Source organism: Podarcis gaigeae (assembly GCF_964106915.1).
Source record: "Podarcis gaigeae genome assembly, chromosome: 14".
Taxonomy (NCBI): Eukaryota; Metazoa; Chordata; class Lepidosauria; order Squamata; family Lacertidae; genus Podarcis; species Podarcis gaigeae.
The window spans coordinates 43,884,202-43,908,012 of record NC_139690.1 but is presented as its reverse complement, the minus strand read 5'-3'; the positions used below and the strand labels follow the sequence as shown (position 1 = coordinate 43,908,012).

The window sequence follows — 23,811 nt, the reverse complement described above, 5'->3', positions numbered from 1 at the left end:
TACCAACCTCCTGCACGGTTAAATGTTATGCAATCGTTGCCGTGCCAACGCACCAAAGTGTTGCAAAAATAAATAAGTAAATAAACATTTAACTCCATATGTAGATCTCTCATCATGTCCTACATTACTTGACCAGATTATAGCTTCATGGGGACTGAATGAACATACCTGTCTGGGTTTTAATTCAAAGAAAACAATACTTTGGGCTTACAACTTATGACCTGCATCACGTACAAAGATGAATACGAATTTGAATTTTCTGCATGGTTTGTTCAGAGTCTGCATTCAGACGCTGCATAATTCCTTCACTTTCTGGGTGTTACAACCCAAGAGATTGTTGTGTTTCCTAAAGCTCAATGCACACTAGGTAGAAGCCGTAAAGAAGAAGTAAAAATAAATTTCAAGATACAAAATGGGTGGGGAATTGTTTCCAACAGTATTTGTTGGAATGCTGTGTAAAATAACTGCTGCTGTTTTCAACATAAGGTAGCCGGCTCTGGAAACCTCGCGGGACAAAGACAGCGCTCTGACTTACACTGTGAGCGCAGGCAGGAAGAAATGGAAATGACGGCCATAATCATCATTATAATAATTGATTCTGTGGTTTGGGAGAGAAAGTAGTTGTTGTCTCTGCAGATTGACTACTGAATAAATTTTGAAAGTAGCATTAAAAGTATTCTGTAATGCTGTTTCCCTCCCTCCCTGCTAATAATTCAGTCAATCAGTCAATCTTTATTATTACAAGTAATTATTATTTTGTGGCTATTGTAATGCTGAATTTAGAGCCCTGTTGCACTGTTCAGGGTGCAGATTTCTACACACACAACCTGGGCACAAGCCCCTGAGTCCACAGGTAGAGGACAGCAGTCTTGTACTCTGTTAGATATGGGTGTTTTACTGCGTTGCATTCCTGCATTGCTGGGGGTTGGAATAGATGGCTTTTGGGGGGGTCCCTTCCATTTCCTTAGCACAATTATAGCTTTGCAGCTCTGATCCTGGCAAGTAACAAAATGCACTTTCTAAATTCCATACTGAATCGGTAACCCGTTTAGGCGGCAACCCTAAGCACCTTGGAGTAAGTCCTAGTGGACTCGATACGACTTTTTTTCCTGAGCAGACATGCCTAGGGTTGTCTCGAGCCGCTGGGTCTTGTACCATTCCCAACTTGCACACTTTCTCAAGATCCTGGGCAACATTTGGAGATTGCACAGTGTTTCCAGAGAGTGCTGAGAAACAGTTTTGGACAAGACGGTTCTGGGAACCAATGCTTCTGGCCGGGTAGGGGTTTTAATATGTAGGCAAAAGGTGTTATTTTAATGCAGTGATGGTGAAGCCATGGCTATCCAGACATCATTGGACTCCAGATCCCTTCAGTTCTAGCCAGCATGACCAACAGTCATGGATGATGAGCCATGTTGTGTATGTTACATGTTGTATGATAGTCTACCATACATCTGGAAGGCCATAGGGTTAGGGTTAGGGTTCTAAAGAAATGTGGGTTTTGAGTTAGAGGAGAAGCTGCATGAATCCCACTTGCTTTCAGCCTGATCTCTAGATGTGTCTGGGTTTGTTTTTTTATATATAAAAAATCATAGATTTGGAAAGGTACCCCATGCAATACAGGAATCGCAGCTAAGGTATTGTAATTGGTTTTAGGATTTATGCTGTCTTTGTAAGTTGCTTTGAGTCACTTCCATGAGTAAAGCGATGGAAAAAAAGATAGTCTCACCTTTGCTTATTTGGAAGTAGGAATGGGGTAGAATTCAGTTCACACTTACACGTATTTACAGGCACAATTGTAACTCTGAAGGGTAAACTATGGAGCCCAGAATGACACCTGCAGAATGGCAAAAGCAGGTAGTGTGCAATTTCCAAATATCGCAGCAGGAAGCCTAGTTGCTGGTCATGGCCCTCAAGACCTAATTCTGGCTTATCAGCTGACAGTCTAGGGGACCTGTCCCAGAACACCTTCCTCAGTTCTGAGATGCAATTTTAAACTTTGGCAAAAAAGTGGTATATAAATGTAGTTAGTTAGTTAGTTAGTTAGTTAGTTAATAAATAAATAAATAAATAAATAAATAGACTGTGTGTACACAACAGACAGAAACTGATAACGGGAGCAGAAGTCAGCATTCTAAGAATTTCACCTTTTACTATTCAAGTTTCTAGTCCTTACGCTTTTTGAAATTCAGGAAAGGGGCAAAAATGTTGCAGAAAGAAGCATGTTCAATTAAGTTCCATCTCTCATTATCTGTATCTCTTGGAGAATTCACAGAATTTGCGGGAAGCAGAATTTGGATTATCTTATTTTGCGGGACGAGGGAAGCACAGAATATATACATAGCACCATGATGAAATATCAAGTTGACCATCAACAATAAGAACCTTCTTGGAGTTGCCAAAACAACTCCAGCTTGAGCACAGGGCAAGTTGCCATTCCTTTTAGATGAACCTTTAAAATAAAAGGTCTCTGTCCTCTTCTTGGCACAAGGTGGTGAGACTGGCCTCATTGCACAGGCTCATTGAGGTCTCGAGCAGCAGAATGACTGGGGGGTGGCAGGAAAAGAGTCTGCTCATTTGGCACCTGTACATGGCTGCCTCCTTAAAACAGAGAAAGCACAGGATGTTCTCCTGGAAGCAAACAGCTCTCTGCTCCTACATGCCAGGAAGATAAGGCCTGGAATTGGATCTGTTTCAGAAGCATGTTCAGTACTGCTGATGGTGCAGCGTTAGTACTCAAGCTTAGAGCACAAGAGAAGTGCATTTGAATATTCTCTGCACAAGATTTCCAGTTTTTAATAATAAAAATTAATTTAAAAAATTGGTCTCCGGGGTTGTTGTTGTTGTGTGTGTGTTCTCCAAATCTTGGGGAATATGCATGGAGGTCTAACAGACTGCAACCCACCCACCCCAAACCAATGCTCTGAATATTTCTCTTCCTGGTTTTCATAATCTTTCATCATTCATGTAGTTGTGTGGCTTGGTTTAAGGCCAGAAATCAAACCAAACAAACTTGTTCCTGTGGAAACAAGGAATGCCACAGAAGGTTACTTATTACTTTATTGCAGGGGTCAGCAACCTTTTCAGCCGTGGGCCGGTCCACCGTCCCTCAGACCATGTGGTGGGCCGAACTATTTTTTTTTGGGGGGGGGAATGAACGAATTCCCATGCCCCACAAATAACCCAGAGATGCATTTTAAATAAAAGCACACATTCTACTCATGTAAAAACACGCTGATTCCTGGACCGTCCGCAGGCCCAATTGAGAAGGCGATTGGGCTGCATCCAGCCCACAGGCCTTAGCTTGCCTACCCCTGCTTTATTGTAGAGTGACAATTGTTTAGGTAATTCTGGCCCAGGCTTAAGGAGGTGCCATTTATACAATTAGCAATTACATTGGTGACTTTTTAACAGTAAGCAGGGGAGGCTGATTTGAATCAGGTGGCAGGAAAGGATTAAAACCCCTTTGTGGCCTGCCCCCCGCCAGGAACCTCCTGGTTAGTATTGGGCCCCGTGCCTGCTACTTATTTTGTAAAATGATAAAGTAGTTGCGGTGTGAGAGCCAATATGGTATAGCGGTTAGCGTGTTGGATTAGTACCTGGTAGACCAGGGTTCGAGTCTTCCCTCCGTCATGAAGCTCACTGGGTTACCTTGGGCCAGTCACAGTCTCTCAGCCTAACCTCCTTCACAGGGTTGTTTGTAATGATATGCCACCTTGAGCTCTTTGCCAGAAAGGTGGGGCAGAAATGAATAAATACAAATAAATCCATCCATGCAATTGCTATTTGTCTTCTCTATGTGTTCAGTGCTGGGGTCCTTCATTGGGGCATGATCAGGGCAGGATCAGTCCAGCCATGGCGGCAAACGAGGCAGTTGTCTAGGTGGCTCCCCGCTTTTCAGAAGTTTGGGGGTGCCATCGATTGTTTAGCTTGATATTTTCTGCTCAGATTGAACAGCCTCATTGAAAGTTGTTCTGCTTTTCCGCAGAGAATCACATACGCACTTGCCTTTCACTGGGAAAATACCATCTCTAATTTTAGCTTGTGTCTTACTTTAGAAGAGGTCAGAGGAGCATTGCACTGTGCCTGATGGTGAGATTTGTGGCAGGCCAGCTCTTAGTAGTGGTGGTGGCTAACGGGGCATTTTTCTCCTTTACCTACAGGGTTATAGTTTTTACAACTGCTGGTACTTCTGTGTGGCCTTCTGCCCCACTCCATTCGTGCCACGTGAGGAAGCGTGCGTTCAACTTCTGCTGCCGGAAGTTGATCCACCATAGGTAAGCGCCTTTCCTTCTTATTGACTTTAACTGTAGGGTGAATTCACTGCGTGGATCTTCAGCAAACTAGCCTCTGTGCCTGGGTTTCCGCATCTGAGATCTGAAAGGTCTCTTTAAGGCAGTTCCTTCCTTTTGCACCAAGCAACCTGGGAGTCATTGATGATTTTTGTTATTTAGTGTGGCAGCACCTGCACTTTGGAACTCCCTGAGATCAAGCAGGGTCATTCACTGTGCTCTTTTTGGCGCCTCCTAAAAAAATTCTTGCTTTGACAAGACAACCCAGATGTTTAGAAAGCTCAGTTATTCTAATCTGTTTTAGTATTTTAACTTTTGTATGCCTTAAAGAATGGTTGTGTGTGCAAGAGCATTAAGGTATAAGAACATAAAAATAAGATAATAATTAAGCAGAAGCAGTAAATATTTAAAGAACCAGAAGGGGAAGTTGAGGGAAGTCACGAGAAGGGGGGGGAGGGGCGCTTCTTTTTTCTTTTGTATGATAAATGTTACATTGTGTTGTCTGATTGAATATAAAACTGTAAAAATTCAATAAAAATTCATTTAAAAATAAAATAAATTATGTTTGTAGATTTTTCTCCATGTTAGCACTTTATCTTTTTGTAAACCATTTTTAGGTTGTTGTTTTTTTACATCCGAGTGCTGTGTAAATGTTACAAAGCAAGTTAGTAAATAGATAGATTAAAACAATAATTCCGCCTTTCATTTCTAGAAGAAATACCAGTTGCTAATCAGAGACACAGTATGGAATCAGTTTGAGGATGTGTCTTTGTTGTTTGTTCAGATATGTTTCATGTGTAGAGTACTGATGGTCTTCAACAAATTGTGCTTCTGTAGCCAGCCAGCCAGCTATAACCCCCTCCACAATACTCCATTGATTCCATTCCCTTTCCACTTAGTGTTCCATTCACCACTCAAGACAGTTTTCTGTACCCACTGAGCATGCTCAGCCCTCATCGGACTGTTTGGGGAAGTCACTCTCCTGTTAGATTCCTCCCCTCCCTCCCCCCGGCTAATAATTTATTGTACTTCTGAAAATCTTGGGGTTTCCACCTAGGGGTTCTTTTATGTCTGTAGGTGGTGGCATTTTGGCTGTGCAAATTTTGGCATGTGCAGCTTGGACATGGGAAATAACGGGAGCGATTTACCCTCAGACTAGGTTTGATGAGTTTGAAATGTCTTGGATAAACACCCACCAAAGTGCTGGCACTAATTGGACCAGTTGCTCAGCTGGAAAGAGTTGCGGCGAGGTCCCTTCCCAAGAGAGTTGGATTGAGAAATTTCTGGATGCATTGCACAATTTAGCCTTTTGCAAGTAAGCGTTTAAGCTCCACCCACCCACCCCAAATCTTCCCCAACCTTTTAAAAAAACGAGTCCTGCTCAGAAACAATGATGATGAGATGTATTATTTACCAGGCGCCATACAGAAGGTAGAATTACATCACCCTGCTCTCAGGCTTGCAATCTCATAAAAGGAGAGTGAAATAAAGGCATGGAACCGGAGGGGGAGGAAACCAGATCAGAAGTTAGCTGGAAAAAAGGCTAAGGGAAGTCTCGTGTTTTTAAATGATGGAAGCATGCCTCTACGGTATATGTGGAATTCATCTAAGAATTCATCACAACTATAGCCATAGAGAAGGGCTGTAGCTCAGCCGTGGGTATGTCCAGTTAAGGGGCTGGGAGAGAATCCTGCCTGATGCCCTGGAAAGCCACTGCCAGATGGTGTGTAGAGAGCATGGGTAGGCAACCTAAGGCCCAGCGGCTGGATCCGGCCCAATCGCCTTCTAAATCCGGCCTGCGGACGGTCCGGGAATCAGCGTGTTTTTACATGAGTAGAATGTGTCCTTTTATTTAAAATGCAGCTCTGGGTTATTTGTGGGGCCTGCCTGGTGTTTTTACATGAGCAGAATGTGTGCTTTTATTTAAAATGCATCTCTGGGTTATTTGTGGGGCCTGCCTGGTGTTTTTACAGGTAAGCAGCCACCGGGGCTCGTCCGGTGCTGTGGAGAAGGGAGGGGAGAGTCGGTTGAGGGGGTGGCTTATAGTCCCCCCCCAAAAGGTCTGAGGGACAGTGGATCAGCCCCCTGCTGGAAAAGTTTGCTGACCCCTGCTTTAGGGGAAGCTGTGGCAGTTTAAAGTCGTATAACACTGCTTTAAATTAATAATGTGGATGTGGCCAGGAGGTAGGAGACAAATTCCATGCATACGGCCTGCATCGTCTCTGGTTAGTGGGTGAGGCATGTTTAGCCTGGAGAAGAGGAGGTTAAGGGGTGATATGATAGCCATGTTCAAATATATAAAAGGATGTCACATAGAGGAGGGAGAAAGGTTGTTTTCTGCTGCTCCAGAGAAGCGGACATGGAGCAATGGATCCAAACTACAAGAAAGAAGATTCCACCTAAACATTAGGAAGAACTTCCTGACAGTAAGAGCTGTTCGACAGTGGAATTTGCTGCCAAGGAGTGTGGTGGAGTCTCCTTCTTTGGAGGTCTTTAAGCAGAGGCTTGACAACCATTTGTCAGGAGTTCTCTGATGCTGTTTCCTGCTTGGCAGGGGGTTGGACTCGATGGCCCTTGTGGTCTCTTCCAACTCTATGATTCTATGAGGCAAGGCATGTCTTCTCCTTTGCTGAGAAGACCTCTGCTTCAGCCCTCTCTGCCTCCCAGGAAGGTGAACTGCTACCCCACCTGGGAATACAAGCCTCAACAAGAAGACACTTCATATTTATCCAGGATCTGGGATATTTCTCCAGTTTAGGATGGAGCGCCACAAGCCTGAGCTTGCAGGTAACTTCACCTGTTCCCACATAATGAATGCAGAAACGGCAGCAAAGAGAAATGAGACATCTCCGTTGGCTCAGGAACTGCACTCTGTGATAAATGCAACATTCAAACCATCTCATCGTTTCATTAACCACCACAGGAACCGCCCAAATCTTTAAAGGAACGCCACAAACAGAATGCAGCTGTTTTCACACACTAGGCTGATTTCATAAACTCCTTTCCTCAGCGTAATTTTTAAAAGGGATATATTGGCGTGCGAACCTCTCCCGGCCCAAAGGCTGCCTCGCCTCATTAATTTCAATGGGTCTACTCGGAGAGGAACTTAGCTGGATGCAACTCAGTGGGGTGTGAAAAACGGCATCATTTTTCTTCCAATTAATGCTAACCTGGTATACCTAGAACAGGGCAGCCTAACTTTCTATACCACATGGGTCACAGGAATACTTTGACATGGAACCCACGGGCCGCACACTGCCTTGTTGTGGGGGTGAGCAAAGCCAAAATTAGGTGTTCCCCCCTCCCCTAGTCCTCATGCTGCCTTCCCAGAGCTGGTTAAGTGAGGGAGCGGACTTTGGGAAGGAGACAGGAGGCTGTGACAGGATTTAGAGCCCTCCCGTCTCCTTCCCTAAGCCCACCACCTTGTTTACCTGGCTTTGGGAAGGCAGCACGAGGGCTGCAGACGGGGGCAATCAAATGTTGCCCAAGTCCACCCAAAAAAGATATTGAGGGCCATATGTGGCCCTCAGGCTATTTGTTGGACTGCCCTGGTCTAGAGCATCAGCTAGTACAGAGTGCGCGCAGAGCTACAGATAGACACATAGGAAGCTGCCTCCTAAAAAGTCAGGCCATTGGTCTATCCAGCTCAGTATTGTCTAGACCAGGGGTCTGCAACCTTTAAGACAAAAAGAGCCACTTGGACCCGTTTCCGAAGAAAAAACAACAACTGGGAGCCGCAAAACCATTGCGACATTTAAAACAAATATAACACTGCATACATTGTTTCTTAGCCCAATGTTATCCTCGTCATTATAAAAATAACTTTTTTGACACTTTTTAATTATTTTTTGTTTGACCCCTCAGAATTACTCCTCCTCATAGAAATAAACGTTATATTAACAAGTTACCTTTTTTTGAGTGTGTGTTCTTCACTCCCCTTCAAAACAGTAGCTGCAAATTGCAAAGCAATAGCAGCAAATCAGCCAGCAACAAAGACATGCTATATACCGTATTTTTCGCTCCATAGGACGCACTTTTCCCCTCCAAAAATGAAGGGGAAATCTGTGTGCGTCCTATGGTGCGAATGCAGGCTTTCGCTGAAGCCTGGAGAGCGAGAGGCATCGGTGCGCACCGACCCCTCTCGCTCTCCAGGCTTCAGGAAGCTATCCGCAAGCCTTGCAAGCCCGGCGGGAGTTCCCACAGGCTCACAAGGCTTGCGGGCAGCAGCCTGCAGCCCCAGCGAGTGTCCGCAAGCCTTGCGCGCCTGGCGGGAGCTCCCGCCAGGCGCGCGAGGCTTGGGGCGGCAGCCTGTTGCCCGAAGCACAGGGAGCCCTCCGGAGGGCTCCCCGTGCTTCAGGCGAGTGTCTGCAAGCCTTGCGCGCCCGGCAGGAGCTCCCGTCGGGCGCGCAAGGCTTGGGGCGGCAGCCTGTTGCCCGAAGCACAGGGAGCCCTCCGGAGGGCTCCCCGTGCTTCGGGCGAGTGTCTGCAAGCCTTGCGCGCCCGGCAGGAGCTCCCGTCGGGCGCGCGAGGCTTGGGGCGGGAACAAAGGAAAATGCGCCTCCTCCCCTCGCCTCCACCCCGGAGCCGCGGCAAAGGCGTTAAAGAGCCGCATGCGGCTCCGGAGCCGCAGGTTGCCGACCCCTGGTCTAGACTCTACCAGGAGTCAGCAAACTTTTTCAGCAGGGGGCCAGTCCACTGTCCCTCAGACCTTGTGGGGGGCCGGACTATAAGACACCCCCCCCAAACCGACCGACTCTCCCCTCCCTTCTCCACAGCACCGGACGAGCCCCGGTGGCTGCATACCTGTGTCTTGCGAGCAACAGGGGCTGGCAGCAGTGGAGGGACGATGAGCGGCGCACAAAAGGGTTCCGGAGAGGGGCTGCATAAAATGGCGGCCGCTTGAGCGCTGCTGCTGGTGGCACCAACAAAGCCCAGCCCACTTCCTCCTCTAGGCAAGGCAGGGAGAAGCCAGGAGGAGGGAGGGAGGAGGCGCCGCTGCCGTGTGAGGAAGAGGAAAAGAACGCGTACGCTGGCGATCCATATGGCGATTCCCAAACCATCTGCGGGCCAGATCCTGAAGGCAATTGGGCCTGATCTGGCCCGTGGACCTTAGTTTGCCGACCCATGCCCTAAAGCAGGCATGTCCAGCAGGTATATCAAGAACTACCAAAGAAGCTCAAGAACTTTGGCTCCCCTAAAAAAAAGCTCAGAAACGTAGACCTGAATCCCACAAAACAGGACTTTCCTTCCAAAAAAGCCTCAACAACTTTGACCTGAACCCCTAAAAAATGGGGGTAGATCACTGCCAGATATTAACTCTGTGAGTAGATCCAGTTTCTTGGGAGTTGGCCACCCCTGCCCTAAAGAATCCTGGGAGCAGGGTGCTGAGAGTCATCCCCTTTCAGAGCTGCAGTTCCCAGGGTTCCCTGCGAAGAGGGATTGATTCTTAAATCACTCTGGGAATTGGTCCCTTGGGAGGGGAATAGGATATGGTTACCAGACGTCCCCGTTTCCCAGAGACAGTCCCCTGATTTACAAATTAGTCCCCATACAAAATCCATTGAAGTTGCAAAGTGTCCCTGGATTCATTGAAAAAAAATCTGGTAACCTTAGAATAGGAGTCTCCTAAGAACTCTCAGCATCATGTTTGGCCTTCAGGGCCATTTTCACCAAACCACAGCCACTCGCCCCCACACCTGGTGCCATATGCAAGGTGAGGTATGGGGCAGTTACTGCTGTAGCTTCAAAGGAGCAATGGGGAGCTTGAAGTGAGCGTCTGATGGTTCATTTCCTGGAGGAAGGCATGTTCCCACTGCTAAAATGGAGATACGTAGAACGTTGTGTGTTTTAATTGGTTGTTCGTTTATAATTGATTTTAATTAAATGTCTTAAACAGCTGTTTCTAATTTATTTTTTTATTTATTAAAGTTCTTACGTTACATCGTCAGACATTGTCATATTACATCACAAAACTTATTATCCTGTAATTTTCAACCTGTATGTATACACACACACACACACTCTCTCTCTCTCTGTATATATATATATATATAGAGAGAGCGAGAGAGAGAAAGGGGGGGGGGACCAAAAATAAAAAGCTATTCCAAACTTACTCCGAAATATAAATACCAATACTTTGGACTTCCTGTCTATCCCGTTGTATATTCCTTTTTTTTTTTTACAAATGAATGTACTCTTATTATTGTATATTTCTTTACATTTTATCTAATACATTCCTATATCAATATGTATCCTTGGTCTTGTTTCTCAACTCAGCCTCCAACGTCAATCAAATGCTTGCATAGATAGTGAACCTTTATTGTATTTTTGAACAAAATCTTATATCTATCCCACTGTTTCTAACTTTTTACTGATGATTTTGTTTTATTCTTTTTTTGCAAACCGCTTTCAGGTTTATTCAGGGTTTGTTTTGTTTTTACAACCAAGTGGCATGTAACTTTTATTAAATGAACAAATTTAAAGCCTAAAGATTCCTACATAGTGACCCATTTCCCCCCTCCCTCCGTTAATTCCGATATTGATCTCCCGCCTTTCCCTTCCTTAGGTTCCTTCATTTGTAATACTGGCTACTTCAGCCCCCACCCGAGCAAAGTCACTCTCCCACCAGTATGGCGGAAGAAGACCTTATCTTTCACATGGAATGCTTCGATAACACCAAGCCAGCGAAAGCAGTCTCTGGGAATTACCACGACACCGATAGCGAGGATGAAGATAATTACTATATCTGCCCGATAACAGATGACCCTGTTGCAAACAAGGCAGCTGGTGACAAAGTCAGCAACTATTACACCAACTTGATGAAAAATGAGCTGTATTCATCCAGCGCTTCTCCTAGGAGTTCTTTTGACATCAAGGTTAGTCCGCACCAGTCTCTCTTTCCTGGCATTTCCTGGGCTGGCATGAGGTCAAAACTTTCTTCCCCTGCTTTGCTTCTTGTAACTAATTACTGTGATGTCCAACTTGCGCTCAATTTACCCAGACCTGTAGCTGCTCTCAAGACAATGGCCCACCCCTTTAGACCAGTTTGCAGTTTGCTCATATCCTGTGCGTAGACCGAAGTGTGAAGCAGTAAACATTCGGCACAGAGCTGGCTTGTGTGTTTGTAAATACGCAAGAAGACACAGGTTGTGGACCTGCAGTTGATCATGGCCACAATTGTTGGCAAAGTCTGTTAAATAACGCAGACAGAGTCCAAAGAGAAAATAAATCCTGGTAATACTTTGCTGAGGCAACTGAACGGAAGGCAATGTATAATTTGAAGAGAAAGAAACAGACATGTGCTGTCTTTCTCTATCTCCGGGCCTTGTACATAGCAGGGAGGCATCCAAGCAAGCATACAAAGGAAAACTCCCTCAGAACTACACAGCCTATCAAGGCTGTGTGCCACCTCAGCAAAACATCATGCCGCCTGAACTGCAGCCCTTGTTGAGCTGGCTTTGGTCCTAAGGCCTCCTTTATTATAATAATTATTGGCGACTCTCCATTTTCAATTATAATTACTTTCTGTGATAACAATGTATTCCGTACTCTTCAGCCATTGCTCTCTGTGTGGGTTGTGAGACAACAAAAAGCTACAAAAGTCACAATAAATAAAAGCATAACTAGTTGCAGCAAGCTGTTTCATAAAAGCAGCATAAACGAGGTAAAGCCAAAAGGTATTGGCAGGTAAAATGGGTTTTCACCTTGCAAACCTCTCTGGGAAGGTGTTTTCCCAGCTAGGGTGCCATAGCTGAAAAGGCCCTGCCTTCCACCGCCATCTCTCTTCCTTCTGATGTCAGAAGGACATGGGACAAGTTTACTGTGTTTGCCTCTGAAAAAAACACTACTCTGTGTGCAGCAAACATAATTGCCCTGTGACTCATTTGGAAACTCTGGCCCTTGCCGTTAGCTTTCCATATAACAATTTCACAATGGGATGTTGTCACTGATGTTTCTTAAGAAGTAGCACTCTGGGCCCTAAGTTAGATGTCTGTCAGTGAAAGGCTGTTAGGAAGCAGAGGAGAGGAACACCAGTTGAAAGAGAAGTGAGCAGGACTGTATTCTAGATGATCATAGAATTGTAGAGTTGGAATGGATCCCAAAGGACATCTGGTCACAATCCCCTGTAGTGCAGCATGCGATCCCCCATCCAATTTGAAACCATACTGGACCCAGGCTGCATTGGTGGATCAGATGAAAGGTAGCATAGAAAAACTGGCTTTCAGAAACTTTCACCAAGCACAATGGATGTGTCGATTGTCTTGAAAAGCGACTTTCATTTAAATGCTATTTTGCTCTGTTCTACATGCTTACTGTAATTGTTTTCATGTATGTCCTTTAGAATGACACTCAGCAGCATTCTAAGCATGGCTCTGCCGCTGACCATAGCCGGGTAGGTCAAAAACGAATGCGGTAACATTTTAAAATAAATTTCTTGTTTGAGGTGGGCGAGCAGTTTAAAACCCAAATCCCACCATTTCCAGAAAAATCATATGCAGTTTTATGCACACTTCTCTCAATAAACACAGTTTTGTATGCCGTTTCCCCTCACTTAAGCATTTTCACTAATACGCACATTCTGTGCACAGGGTTGGGCTGAGTGTCTTGGAGAATGAAACAGCCATTTATCTGGAGTTGTAATGTTCATCTGCATCCTTTACATACTAACATGCCTTTTGCTTCATGTGGTGAGCTGGGATTTTTGGTTCATTTTCAAGCGGCTTTTGCTTCTCAGTTTGATTATATGTAGCTTGTTTTGTGTTCTTCCCCGCGCTCCTCTTACTTATTCCTCAAGAGCATGTTTGAGTTTGACTGGGACATTAAAAAAATATGAATAGGAATGCATGAGCAGATCCAAAGAAAGGATGCGTCTGGCTGAGATTAGCGGTCAAGGGGCTCCTACCAGCTGAGACAGGGACGTACTCCCAAAATATTTTGTTGTAAAAGAAAATAACTTTGCATTAAAAGAAAAACACGAGTTCAGTCTTGGCTTTCGTGTTCATTATCATTTGTTGAGCAAATTAGTTAATTTGGATAGGCAGAAAAATTTAAAAATACATTTAAGGAACCGCAGAAAGAGGGGGAAGGAAGTCAAGTTTTGAAATGTTGAAATGACTGGAAAGTTATTGAAATGTATAAAATTGAAAATCATAAATATGTTTTTTAAAAATAAAATTTTAAAAGCAAAATGCATCCAACCGAGGTCCGTTGGCCTGAACCAGTAAATCCTTTCACATATTTACCTCCCCCCTCCTTGATGTCATGTATATATGATGTGATGTCAGAGTATAGAATCATAGAATCATAGAGTTGGAAGAGACCACAAGGGCCATCGAGTCCAACCCCCTGCCAAGCAGGAAACACCATCAGAGCGCTCCTGACATATGGTTGTCAAGCCTCTGCTTAAAGACCTCCAAAGAAGGAGACTCCACCACACTCCTTGGCAGCAAATTCCACTGTCGAACAGCTCTTACTGTCAGGAAGTTCTTCCTAATGTTTAGGTGGAATCTTCTTTCTTGTAGTTTGGATCCATTGCTCCGTGTCTGCTTCTCTAGTAGTGCAGGCAGGTGTGGTTTTTCCAAAACAGGTCCAAATGTAGAGGCCCACGAGACTTGTGTCCGCAGACAAATATCCTTTATCCTGCTCCGTTTTCGGGCTCTCTCTGTGTGCTTCCCTTTGCAAGACTGAGGTCCAAAAGTACGATGGGAGATCAGTGATTGTGCATTATCTTTGACGGCCTTTTGTGAATAACTCAACACTTTCCAACTTCTGCAGCAAGCCTGGAAGCAGGCCATTGAAAAAGCCAAGCACATGCCTGACCCATGGGCGGAATTTCATCTAGAGGACATTGAAACGGAAAACGCAACACGTTACAGGTTTGTAGGCACTTCTGCTTCTGGTACTGATGTTGCATGTGTGCCCCTGTGGGCTTGGGTGGGGGATAGGGGCACATCCACCAATGGTGGCACAGATTTCATACAAGATCTTGCCTATTTTGGGTGAGATCTTGCCCCAAATCACATGAGATTTATTTTTATTTTTTTGCTCTACAAAATCTTGTGCGATTTTGGGCAAGATCTCGCCCCAAATGGGCACAATGTTGCCCGAAATTGGTGCCGATTTGCAGCATCACTTCTCTGCTGTTGGCAGAGGTCGCAGGCCAGGCGGGAGACCTGCAGGTGGGCAGCCTGAGGCAGTGATTTCACCCTGCCCAACGGCTGAGCTGACACTGGCAGGGCAGGGCTATGTGTCAAAGGGGTTTGTTTCTTTTTCAAAATAGTCCATCTTGAAGCAGAGGCAAATATTAATATGTCTCTCTCCCCCTGAGTATGGACTTTTTAGTGGCACCCTAGAAGGAAAAATGTGTGATCAGGAAGACGTTAAGAGGCTTGCTGCTGATTGATGTGCAAATAGGTTAAACAAAATGGGCAATAACCACATTACTCCTTTTAATTAGTTTGTCGTATTTATGGCTCTTGCCTGTATGCCCTGATAGATTCTTGCTTGCGGGTGTTCTGTTCTATTTCACATTTTATTATTAACTTCCATCGCAGGTTTTTAAAATAAATACCAACCAACAGTTTAGGTAACCTTTATCTGAACCGGAGTTAAGCTGGTTATCCAGAGTCCGTGTGGCTTGTCCATTACTGCCCCCTGCCTCACCCCTTGTAAACATGTCTTGCACGTATCCTGATTTTTGATTCTCCAAATCTTATCTTTTTCTTCTTTGTCCCAAGCTACAATTGTGAGCTCGTTGGTGTTGTCTTAGGAATTAAATCTTCATAAGGAAGAAAGCTTCCAACAGGCTTTTATGCAAAGCTATAAATAGTTGGGCCTCTTAGAAACGCGCTGTGCCGTTCTTAAAATAGTGTTTGCTTTCTCTCGTGTGTGCGTGCTCCTCTGCTACGCACAGCCAGAATGTAAACCTTTTAAAAACGACCAGTGTAGGCGTGCTCAGAGCACAACTGACCTCTGACTTGTGTGCGTTCCTGCTGGGCAGACAAGCTCATCGGAACATGCTGTACATAATGCACATCTGAAGTGTGCATTCGCTGGGTGTGAAATGAGTTCAACTAAGCATGTTATGGAAGGATTACATGAGGAAAGGTGGAAGAAAACTGTCAGAAATAGATTGTTGCCCAACACATTTCAATTATTATAGCTCTCTTTTCCTATTAAAAAGATCTTGAATTGCAGTCTCTGCAGAAAAAGACAGATAATATTTGAAATACATTGGCTGATAAATGGTCTCCTGCGCGACTTTTAAGGAAAGTGTTGGACACACCCTTCTTCCCAAGTCATGTCAGTCCTTTGCTTAATCTGAAACCCCCTTTCCATTATAAGCATGAACCTCAGGAAAACCAAGTCATGGAGCTATATGGAAATCTGTAATTCCTCCATAAAATATTATAACCACATGAAAACACTTTTGTTTCGACAAGGGTTTCCAGCTGGATGAAAAAGTATCCACCTTAGGTGTTTATTCTGTATTGGTTTTCAAACTTCCATTGTTTCATACTGTATTTTAAACTACCGTATTTTTTGCACCATAACACTCACTTTTTTCCTCCTAAAAAGTAAGGGGAAATGTCTGTGCGTGTTATGGAGGGAATGCCTACGGGTGGCATGCCTACGGATTTTCCTCCTCTAAAAACTACGTGCGTGTTATGGTCGGGTGCGTGTTATAGAGCAAAAAATACGGCACTTTATCTTGCAGCCCTCAATGCCACCTCCCCTGCTGCCACCAAATGCTGTCCCAAGACTTTCCCCAAAGCTTGGATCAGATTTGGGAATGGGGGCAAGGGCTGTGGAAGGAAGGGGGAATAATAGAAAATTGCCCCGTAGTACCCCTTCATGGGGGTCTCTACAGGATCAAGGAGCTTCTATGAATGGTTGCAATTGGGGAGGGGGAATGGATTAAATGTTTTTATTTGAAAGACAGTTAAATTGATCTTTTAATCGACGATACCTGATGGGTGCTTATTTTTATATGTTTCATTACAAATATTGTGCATGTGTGTTTTAAATTCTATTTTCCCTCTCTGGTATTTTTTTTGGGGGGGTTATTGGGTTGTTCTTGCTTTTATTTTGATTATATATTTTGTGTTTTTATATTGTGATTTTATCCTATGAACCTCCATGAGACCTGTGGGCCTAGGGTGGTATATAAATGTTAGTAATAATAAATTTGTGGTATGAGACTACCATGAAAGGCAATTCACAAGTTAATAACACAGACCAGTTCCTCCAGTTTCACATGTGCTTCATGTGTGTTGCATAGCATGTAGTGATAAGCAACATGTGAATCCACATGTACAGAATTGCACATAAGCCAGTTTGTGGCTGCCTCCACACCATACATTTAAAAGCTAATTTAAAGTGTGTGCATGCACACATCCTTGAAACTATAGTTTTTACCCTTCACAGAGCTACAATTCTCAGCTCCCTTAACAAACCAGAGTTTCCAGGATTCTTAATGGGGTGGGAATGTGCTTTAAATGTGCTCACGGAGGCCTAGTCTCAGCACGTCTGCTGGTGTTTGCTGTGCTGATCCTTTAAAGGAAAAAATAATCCACATTCTTGTACTTACAAGGGAAAGTAGAAACTATTTCAAGTATTGTGCAGTGCGTGTTCCCAAACCCTTATGCACAGTCACATGTGGCTCTGCAGAAGTTTTAAGGACAGAAAGAGACAGCATTTCTCCCTAGCTGATGCCAAAGATATGCAGACGATGGCTATCTGTCTCTGGCAACATTGCTGTTTCAGCTGAATGTGAAGCGACCAGTTCATGATAAAAGAAAACCTGCAGTGAAACAATCACACGACTGAAGCAAGGATGTTGTTCTGCCTTCAGAGGGAGGTGGGGGGGAGGGTACCCCTAAAATCTTTGTTTCTTGTTCAACCAAACAGTGATTAAGGGTGTTGAAAGTGGGCAGTGGTTTGTATAGCCAAATATTGTTTTTTCCTCTCAGCTTCCATCTGTTGAATTTTATTTCACTGAGAGGAAAACAGAATTGCATTCTTCCCTTCAGAGTTGTTGTTATATATATTTATTAGCTGATTTACTCGTAAAAATGAGTCAGAGTGATTTACAAACACAACAGGAATACTAAAACCAATTATGATAAACAGAATCAACAAAAATCTAACAAACACGTCTATTTGTTTTATCCTGTTCCAACCAAAGAGGCCACAAATATTTACAAATGCTGCAAACAAGTAAAACTCCCCCCCCCCATTCCTAAAACTAGCTAAAGAAGGTTCCAGGCAAGCCCGGGGGGGGGGGGTTGGCATTCCACAAGCAGGGAGCCACCACCGAAAAGCCCCTTATTGTGTTGCTATAAATCTCCTTTGAAGGGGGAACATGGAGAAGGGCCTCAAATGATGATCACAAATATTTCTCTGTCACTTTTAAAAAACTAATGTTTTTCATTTTTCATGTTGTGTTATGTGTGTGTTTAAATTATTTAATGTTGTTTCTGTGAGGCTCCTTGAAAGGGCTTGTTTTAGCGTAAGTGTATCGTAATAAACAAACAAACGGCGAATGATTCGTTATTACTTCTACTTTGACCCCTACCTCCAGGAGGTTATCTTCCAAAGTATATATGCATGTCTTAATATGTAAACACACACAACTCCCTTGGGTGGGGTACACAGATAATATCCCAATAGGCCAAATGACTTGGTAGAAAGTGAAATAGCAGTTTTGCTAGGCAGCCTGCCAAGGAAAAATTGCTGCTCCTGCCCTTAAAACAGTGGCGTGTGGCTGTACCTAAGGGCATGTCTGAATTATTTGCCCCTTGTATACTTAATCCCATTTTCATTTGTCCCTCTTTGTTTCTGTACTGCTCTCTGCTTATTCACACTAGCAGGCCAGCAGACAGCACTCTCAGGGAATTGCGAGAACTCCAGCCTCTAGGTTAACCCACAACTGACTCATGTCTTTAGCATTTTTCTCTCTCTCCCAGACCTTCCAGCCAGCTTTGTTTGGGAGACGTGAGACAAGAGCAGGGACCTTTCTCTTCCACTATCTGTGGGTTTCCCAAGAAGTATCTGGTTGGACACTGTAGAAAGGAGGATACCGGATTCTGTCAGCCATCAATCTGACCCATGAGGGCTCTTCTTGTGTTCTTAATTTTTGTTGACTACTGTAATTCGCTCTACGTGGGGCTGCCCTTGAAACTGTCCCACAAACTCCAGCAGGTGCAGAATGCTGCAGCGAGGCTCCTCACGGGATCCCTGCCATGGGAGCATATTCACCTAGTGCTTTACCAGTTGCACTGGCTCCCGGTGGAGTATAGGGTCATGTTCAAGGTGCTGGTCTTGACCTTTAAAGCCCTTTGTGGCTTAGGGCCCTCATACCTACAGGACCGCCTCTCCTAGCATGTCCCGCAGAGGACCTTAAGTTCCATGAATAACCATAGTTTAGAGGTCCTGGGTCCTAAGGAAGTCAGACTATCCTCCACCAGGGCCAGGGCCTTTTCAGTGATGACTCCAACCTGGTGGAATGCTCTGTCCCATGAGACTAGGGCCCTTCAGGATTTAACCTCCTTCTGTTGGGCCTGTAAGACAGAGCTATTCCGCCTGGCCTTTAATTTGAATTCAGCCTGATCTTTTATTTCCCTTCTCTTCCCTCCCCCTCCTCTTTTATGAAGATCACTCACTCTGAGACCCCACAGCTAATTCTCCCCTGACCTCCTGGCTGGCCAAAGTAGGACTAATTCAGCCAGCTAGCCCTGGGGATTATCTAATTGATTTTTTATTTTTGAATTTTTATTGTTATTCATGTTTTTATACCCTATTTTATGCTGCTTTTATAATTAAGTGTTTTAAAGTGTTTTGAATTTGTTGTTAGCCACGGGAAGGGCGTGGTATAAATAATTTATTATTATTATTATTATTATTATTATTATTATTATTATTATTATTAATAATAATTTCCCACAATGCCCCTGGTGTAGCATCACACTGGGGCACTGTGGGAAATTCGAAAGTGAAAAGCAGGCCCCCTCCATTTAAGCCTGGCAGTGTGGTTAAAACAAATAATAGTTTCTTTTTCTTCCTTGGTGATTTTTAACTATCAGATCCATGTTGTTTCTTGCTTGGCAGATACAATGCTGTTACTGGAGAGTGGGTCGAGGATGAGGTTCTGATCAAAATGGCTTCACAGGTGAGAACTTTGCAAATTCTTGGCTTCCGGTCCCACCTGCCTTAATGGAGGCAGCCCCACGATTGCGGGGAATTGTCGGCGAGTTTATTTATTTATGGCATTTTAAAAGTCCTGCTCTTCTTCAAGGATACATAGTAGCCCCCCTGCTTTATCCTCAAAACAGCCCTGCAAGGTTAGATTAGGTGAAGAGTTAATGATTGGCCCAAGGTTACCTGGTGAGCATAATGACTGAGTGAAGACATGCGCCTGAGTCTCCCCTACTCCACAGTGTTGTGTAATGGTTAGAGTGATGGACTAGGATCAGGGAGACCCAGGTTCAAATTCCCTCTTGGCCATATGGAGCTTGGGCCAGTCACTATCTCTTAGCCTAACCTACCTCACAGGGTTGTGAGGATAACATGGGAAGGAAGACAAATGTGTCTACCGCTTTGAGCGCCTTGGAGGAGAAGTGTGGAATAAATCCAATAAATAAATAAATAAATGGGAGTTTGTACTGAAAGTGTTGATGCTTCAGACTGCTCTATTCTGAAAATACTTTCCCACAGAAACTCTGGGTATTGATACACCCATTTATATTCAACAGGGAGTTTGCCCCTTTTTGGCCGGGGAGGGCAGTAGTCTCCTGTCTCTCACCTGCTGAGTCTATTTCCAAGTCTCAGTACTTGGCCTGTAAATTCCCTCTGGACCTTTATTGCTTGGAGTGAATCTGCACATTACCTGTTTTGACTGGGATGCTTAACCCTTCTCACACCGGCTAATTTTCTCAAGCAAATAAATTCCTTCCCATGAATTTTCCTTTCAGATCACCTTCCCATCTCAGAGCCAAGTTAAGGGTGAAAATGAATTAATAGCATCTGGGAATTAATAGCATCTTGAAGGGGATGCTTGCTGGGAAGAATTGGATGGGGGGACACTCACTGCTTCTTTCCCACCAATTCCAGCCTGCAGAATTCAACCTCCAAAGCAATTACAAACCTTCTGCTTGTGAGCTATGATAAAAAATAAGTGTACCCCTTCTAGGGCTTAACTCACACTTAAGATAAAAGGCGCGGTCTACATATTACAGAATGCTATGAAAAGAGGTCATTAACTCCCACTTTAGCTTTTTCTTGCCCTCCCAGTAAATTTAAAATACAGTAAAGTAACCTATTTCAGGGTTTTTTTGGGTTTTTTTGCTTGATGAGCCTGTTTTCACATCGTTTGATTTTTATATTGCTCTTTGATTATGGGCTGGGCTGTTCTTTACTGTTGCAAATGGCTGCTCTGAGTAATATGAGTGCATTAGAAGGGCAGGAATCAGGATATAAATATTTGAATACACATGTAAGGAAAACATAGACTTGGAGAGTGTATTTCCAGTGCGGATGCTTTAGCTGTTGTGACAGTTCTCTGCATTCTCAAAAGGATGCCTGCAGCTCATAGGATTTTCTTTCAGTTACTGCAAGTACAGGCAGACTTTTTCAAATACAAATAACCTTTGGATGAGTAACGATTGATCATATTTATACTGATTTTCAGCCTTTTGGCCGTGGAGCAATGCGGGAATGCTTCAGAACGTAAGTGTATCTCTGCTTATAAATATTCTTGGGCTGTGTTTTGTAGGATGGGAGATTGAGCCTAAAAGCCATGAAAAGAAAACAATCAGGGCCAGAGAGAGAGAGAGATGTGGGGCCACATTTGGCCCTAGATCTGAGATTTCGTATTCTTGCCCTATAGGCTATGGGGTGAGAACCCAACAAATATAAGAATGTCACCTTATTGCAGAAATTATCCTGGCTCCTGTGCTATCATGTTTTCAAAGAGCATTAAGTTCAATTTTTCCCCCTATTCCTTGTTCTCTCTTGGTCTTTGGTCTTGCAGGAAAAAGTTATCTAATTTTTTACACACTCATAACTGGAAAGGTGCCTTCAACTATGTTGCCAAGAGATACATAGAAACCGTGAACAGGGATGTCTACTTTGAGGACGTGCGACTCCAAATGGAGGCCAAGCTGTGGGGAGAAGAGTATAACCGTCACAAGCCCCCTAAGCAGGTATCTTGTTCTAAGACAGTGAGCAAAACACCACCCCCACCACGCAGGGGAGGCAAACAGTTCATTGAGTTTCTGACTTAATGCCGGTTAATTACGACGAATAAATCCATGACCATTTCACTGGCAGCTTAATGTAAGTTGAATTCTGTGGCGATCACACACAGGGCCCCTGGACGTTTGACGGTCTATTGACCCTGTGCCGCCACTGCGATTGCTTTTTCCGCTGCCACCACCCTGTATCTCATGGGGACACACGGAGTCCAGTCAGTTGTTAACATAAAGAAATAATCAAGATGCAGGAACAAGCTTATGTTTGTTTTTCTTGACAGTTTCTTCATCTTAGTTCCTAACGACTCCAAACTGATTATTCCATCTATCTATCTGACTCCACCTAACAATTCCTCTCACTCTCTCACAATACATCTCTACCAACCCACTTCCTATTCCTCCCTCTTCCTTCTTCAACACCCAAACATTAACTCCCAACTCAACTAACCCAACTGACTCAATTGACTTTCAAAACCTCCCACTCTAACTTTTATTCCCCCCTTGCATTCTCACTGGCCAATCACATCACACCTATTTTAACCCTTTCCTTATGACCCATCCGAGGAGGCAAATGCCACAAATTCCAAAAAAAGCATTCAGTGGAACTTGCTGTGATTTGTCTTCCACAATGGAGTGTGTAACACGGGCAACATTCCTGATGGACTGGGCATAAGGAGTAATTTATAACTGGCTGCAATTTCCTCTTGTTCTTTAAATAGAAACTTGAATTGTTTTCAAGTGAAGGCACTTAGCTGTTTGTCACACCTTTCTGCCCAAATGCCATAAAAGAGCGCCAGCAATTATACTCTGATTTCAGGAAACGGATCCTCAGCATTTACCTGCATACGTTTATTCTGGGAACTATAAGTCCCGTCAGGGGAAAAGGCAGGGTATAAATAAATACCGGTATATTACAATAATAATAGCAAGTTTGCCCCTCACAGAACTACAGTTCCCAACACCCACAACAAACTTCAGTTCCTACAATTCTTTGGGGGGAGTGTGCTTTGAATATACTTTGGAAATAAGGTGTTTATGCTGCAGCCCGTGTTCCTTCATAGCCTCCTTTTTTGGCCAGAGTTTACCACTTGACGTGAACTGTTTCTTCAAAACTTCCTTGCTTCCTTCCTCAGGTGGACATAGTCCAGACCTGTATCATTGAAATGAAGAACAGACCTGGCAAGCCTCTGTTCCACCTGGAACATTACATCGAGGGCAAATACATCAAGTACAACTCAAACTCAGGATTTGTGCGAGATGACAACATCCGCCTCACTCCACAGGTGAGACTTTCTTGGTAACTGGATTAGTTTTAGTGGGCTAGCTGTGGGCCTTTTCAGCCTGAGCTGGCTGTCATCAGAGGCAATCCAGAAGCAGATGCCCGGCCCCAAGTGTCCAGGCAGGGGGTCAAGATTCGAGGCAGTGATTGGAAAATACAGCAGCAGCTTATGCTCTGTCCTCAAAAAAGAAGACCAATGTTGCTCTGAGATAAGGGCTTTACAGGGACCAAAGGACAGGGATTGGCCCCACTGAGGTCACCTCACTGAGTGACCCAGCAAGCTGTTCCTGCAGTGTAGATGGCGCTCACACTTTTATGGCTATCCCTGCTTTGATGTCCTGTCTCTGAACTGGAGACTATCTACATGAACACTCCCTGATGCTTGATATGCCTGTTACATGGGGCTCTGTGACATTGCTGCCCTTGTAATGCTTTTTTGCTGAGCTTGCCAATCTAATACCCCTTAAGCTTTTATGGCTCGAGCTTTCAAGGTTCTGTTACTTTTTAGTTAGGAAAATGGGAATACCTTGATATCTGCCTAATGAAGGCAGGAGCTCCAAGTCTGCCTTCTGCCTTAAGTTTTCTTGGAGCTGGTCCAGATGTTATACTCATACCTTGGTAGCTTCTGAAAAGTTGGAAACTGTGTGGCCAAGCCTTTGTGTGGGAAGTAATAAGTGTAGAGAAGTTCTTAATCCAAGGGATGATCCTGTTTTTTCTATTGTGCTGTGGCCTCTAATTTTGGGGTGGTTGAGCCTCTGTAGGTTTCTGGCTTGTGTGTACAGCTTCTCGGGTGGAAGTTCCATATTTATGTGGAGCAAGAGCTGTAGCTCAGTGGTGGAGCACCTGCTCTGCATAGTTCAGTCCCCAGCATCTCTTGATAGCACTGGGAGAGACGCTTTTCTGAATTCCTGCAGAGCCACTCTATTCAGCATAGATTAGGTGTTCCCAAACTGAGGTCCACAGACAAGCTTCATTCAGGTGGTTCACGGCG

At 44.2% G+C, this 23,811-nt stretch overlaps 1 protein-coding gene and 1 long non-coding RNA gene across 9 annotated transcripts in view; both read left to right on the top strand.

Moving 5' to 3' along the window:
- Window positions 1-23,811, top strand: part of LOC310831355 — a 51,162-nt gene that overhangs the window by 5,578 nt on the left and 21,773 nt on the right. The window lies entirely within an intron of this gene.
- The window catches only part of EEF2K (eukaryotic elongation factor 2 kinase), a 47,330-nt gene that overhangs the window by 4,593 nt on the left and 18,926 nt on the right, over window positions 1-23,811 (top strand). For 6 of the 8 annotated variants that reach the window (XR_014557774.1, XR_014557775.1, XM_083711513.1 and 3 more), the window contains exons 2-8: window positions 4,164-4,277; window positions 10,858-11,167; window positions 14,067-14,167; window positions 19,401-19,461; window positions 20,980-21,017; window positions 21,322-21,493; window positions 22,675-22,824. Coding sequence is in view for 6 of the 8 variants with exons in the window: in XM_083711513.1 (XP_083567639.1) it covers window positions 10,922-11,167; window positions 14,067-14,167; window positions 19,401-19,461; window positions 20,980-21,017; window positions 21,322-21,493; window positions 22,675-22,824 (768 nt within the window). In the remaining 2 variants the exon portion in view is untranslated. The remainder of the gene's footprint in view (window positions 1-4,163; window positions 4,278-10,857; window positions 11,168-14,066; window positions 14,168-19,400; window positions 19,462-20,979; window positions 21,018-21,321; window positions 21,494-22,674; window positions 22,825-23,811) is intronic. The other 2 variants (XM_083711518.1, XM_083711516.1) reach the window with 1 other exon arrangement.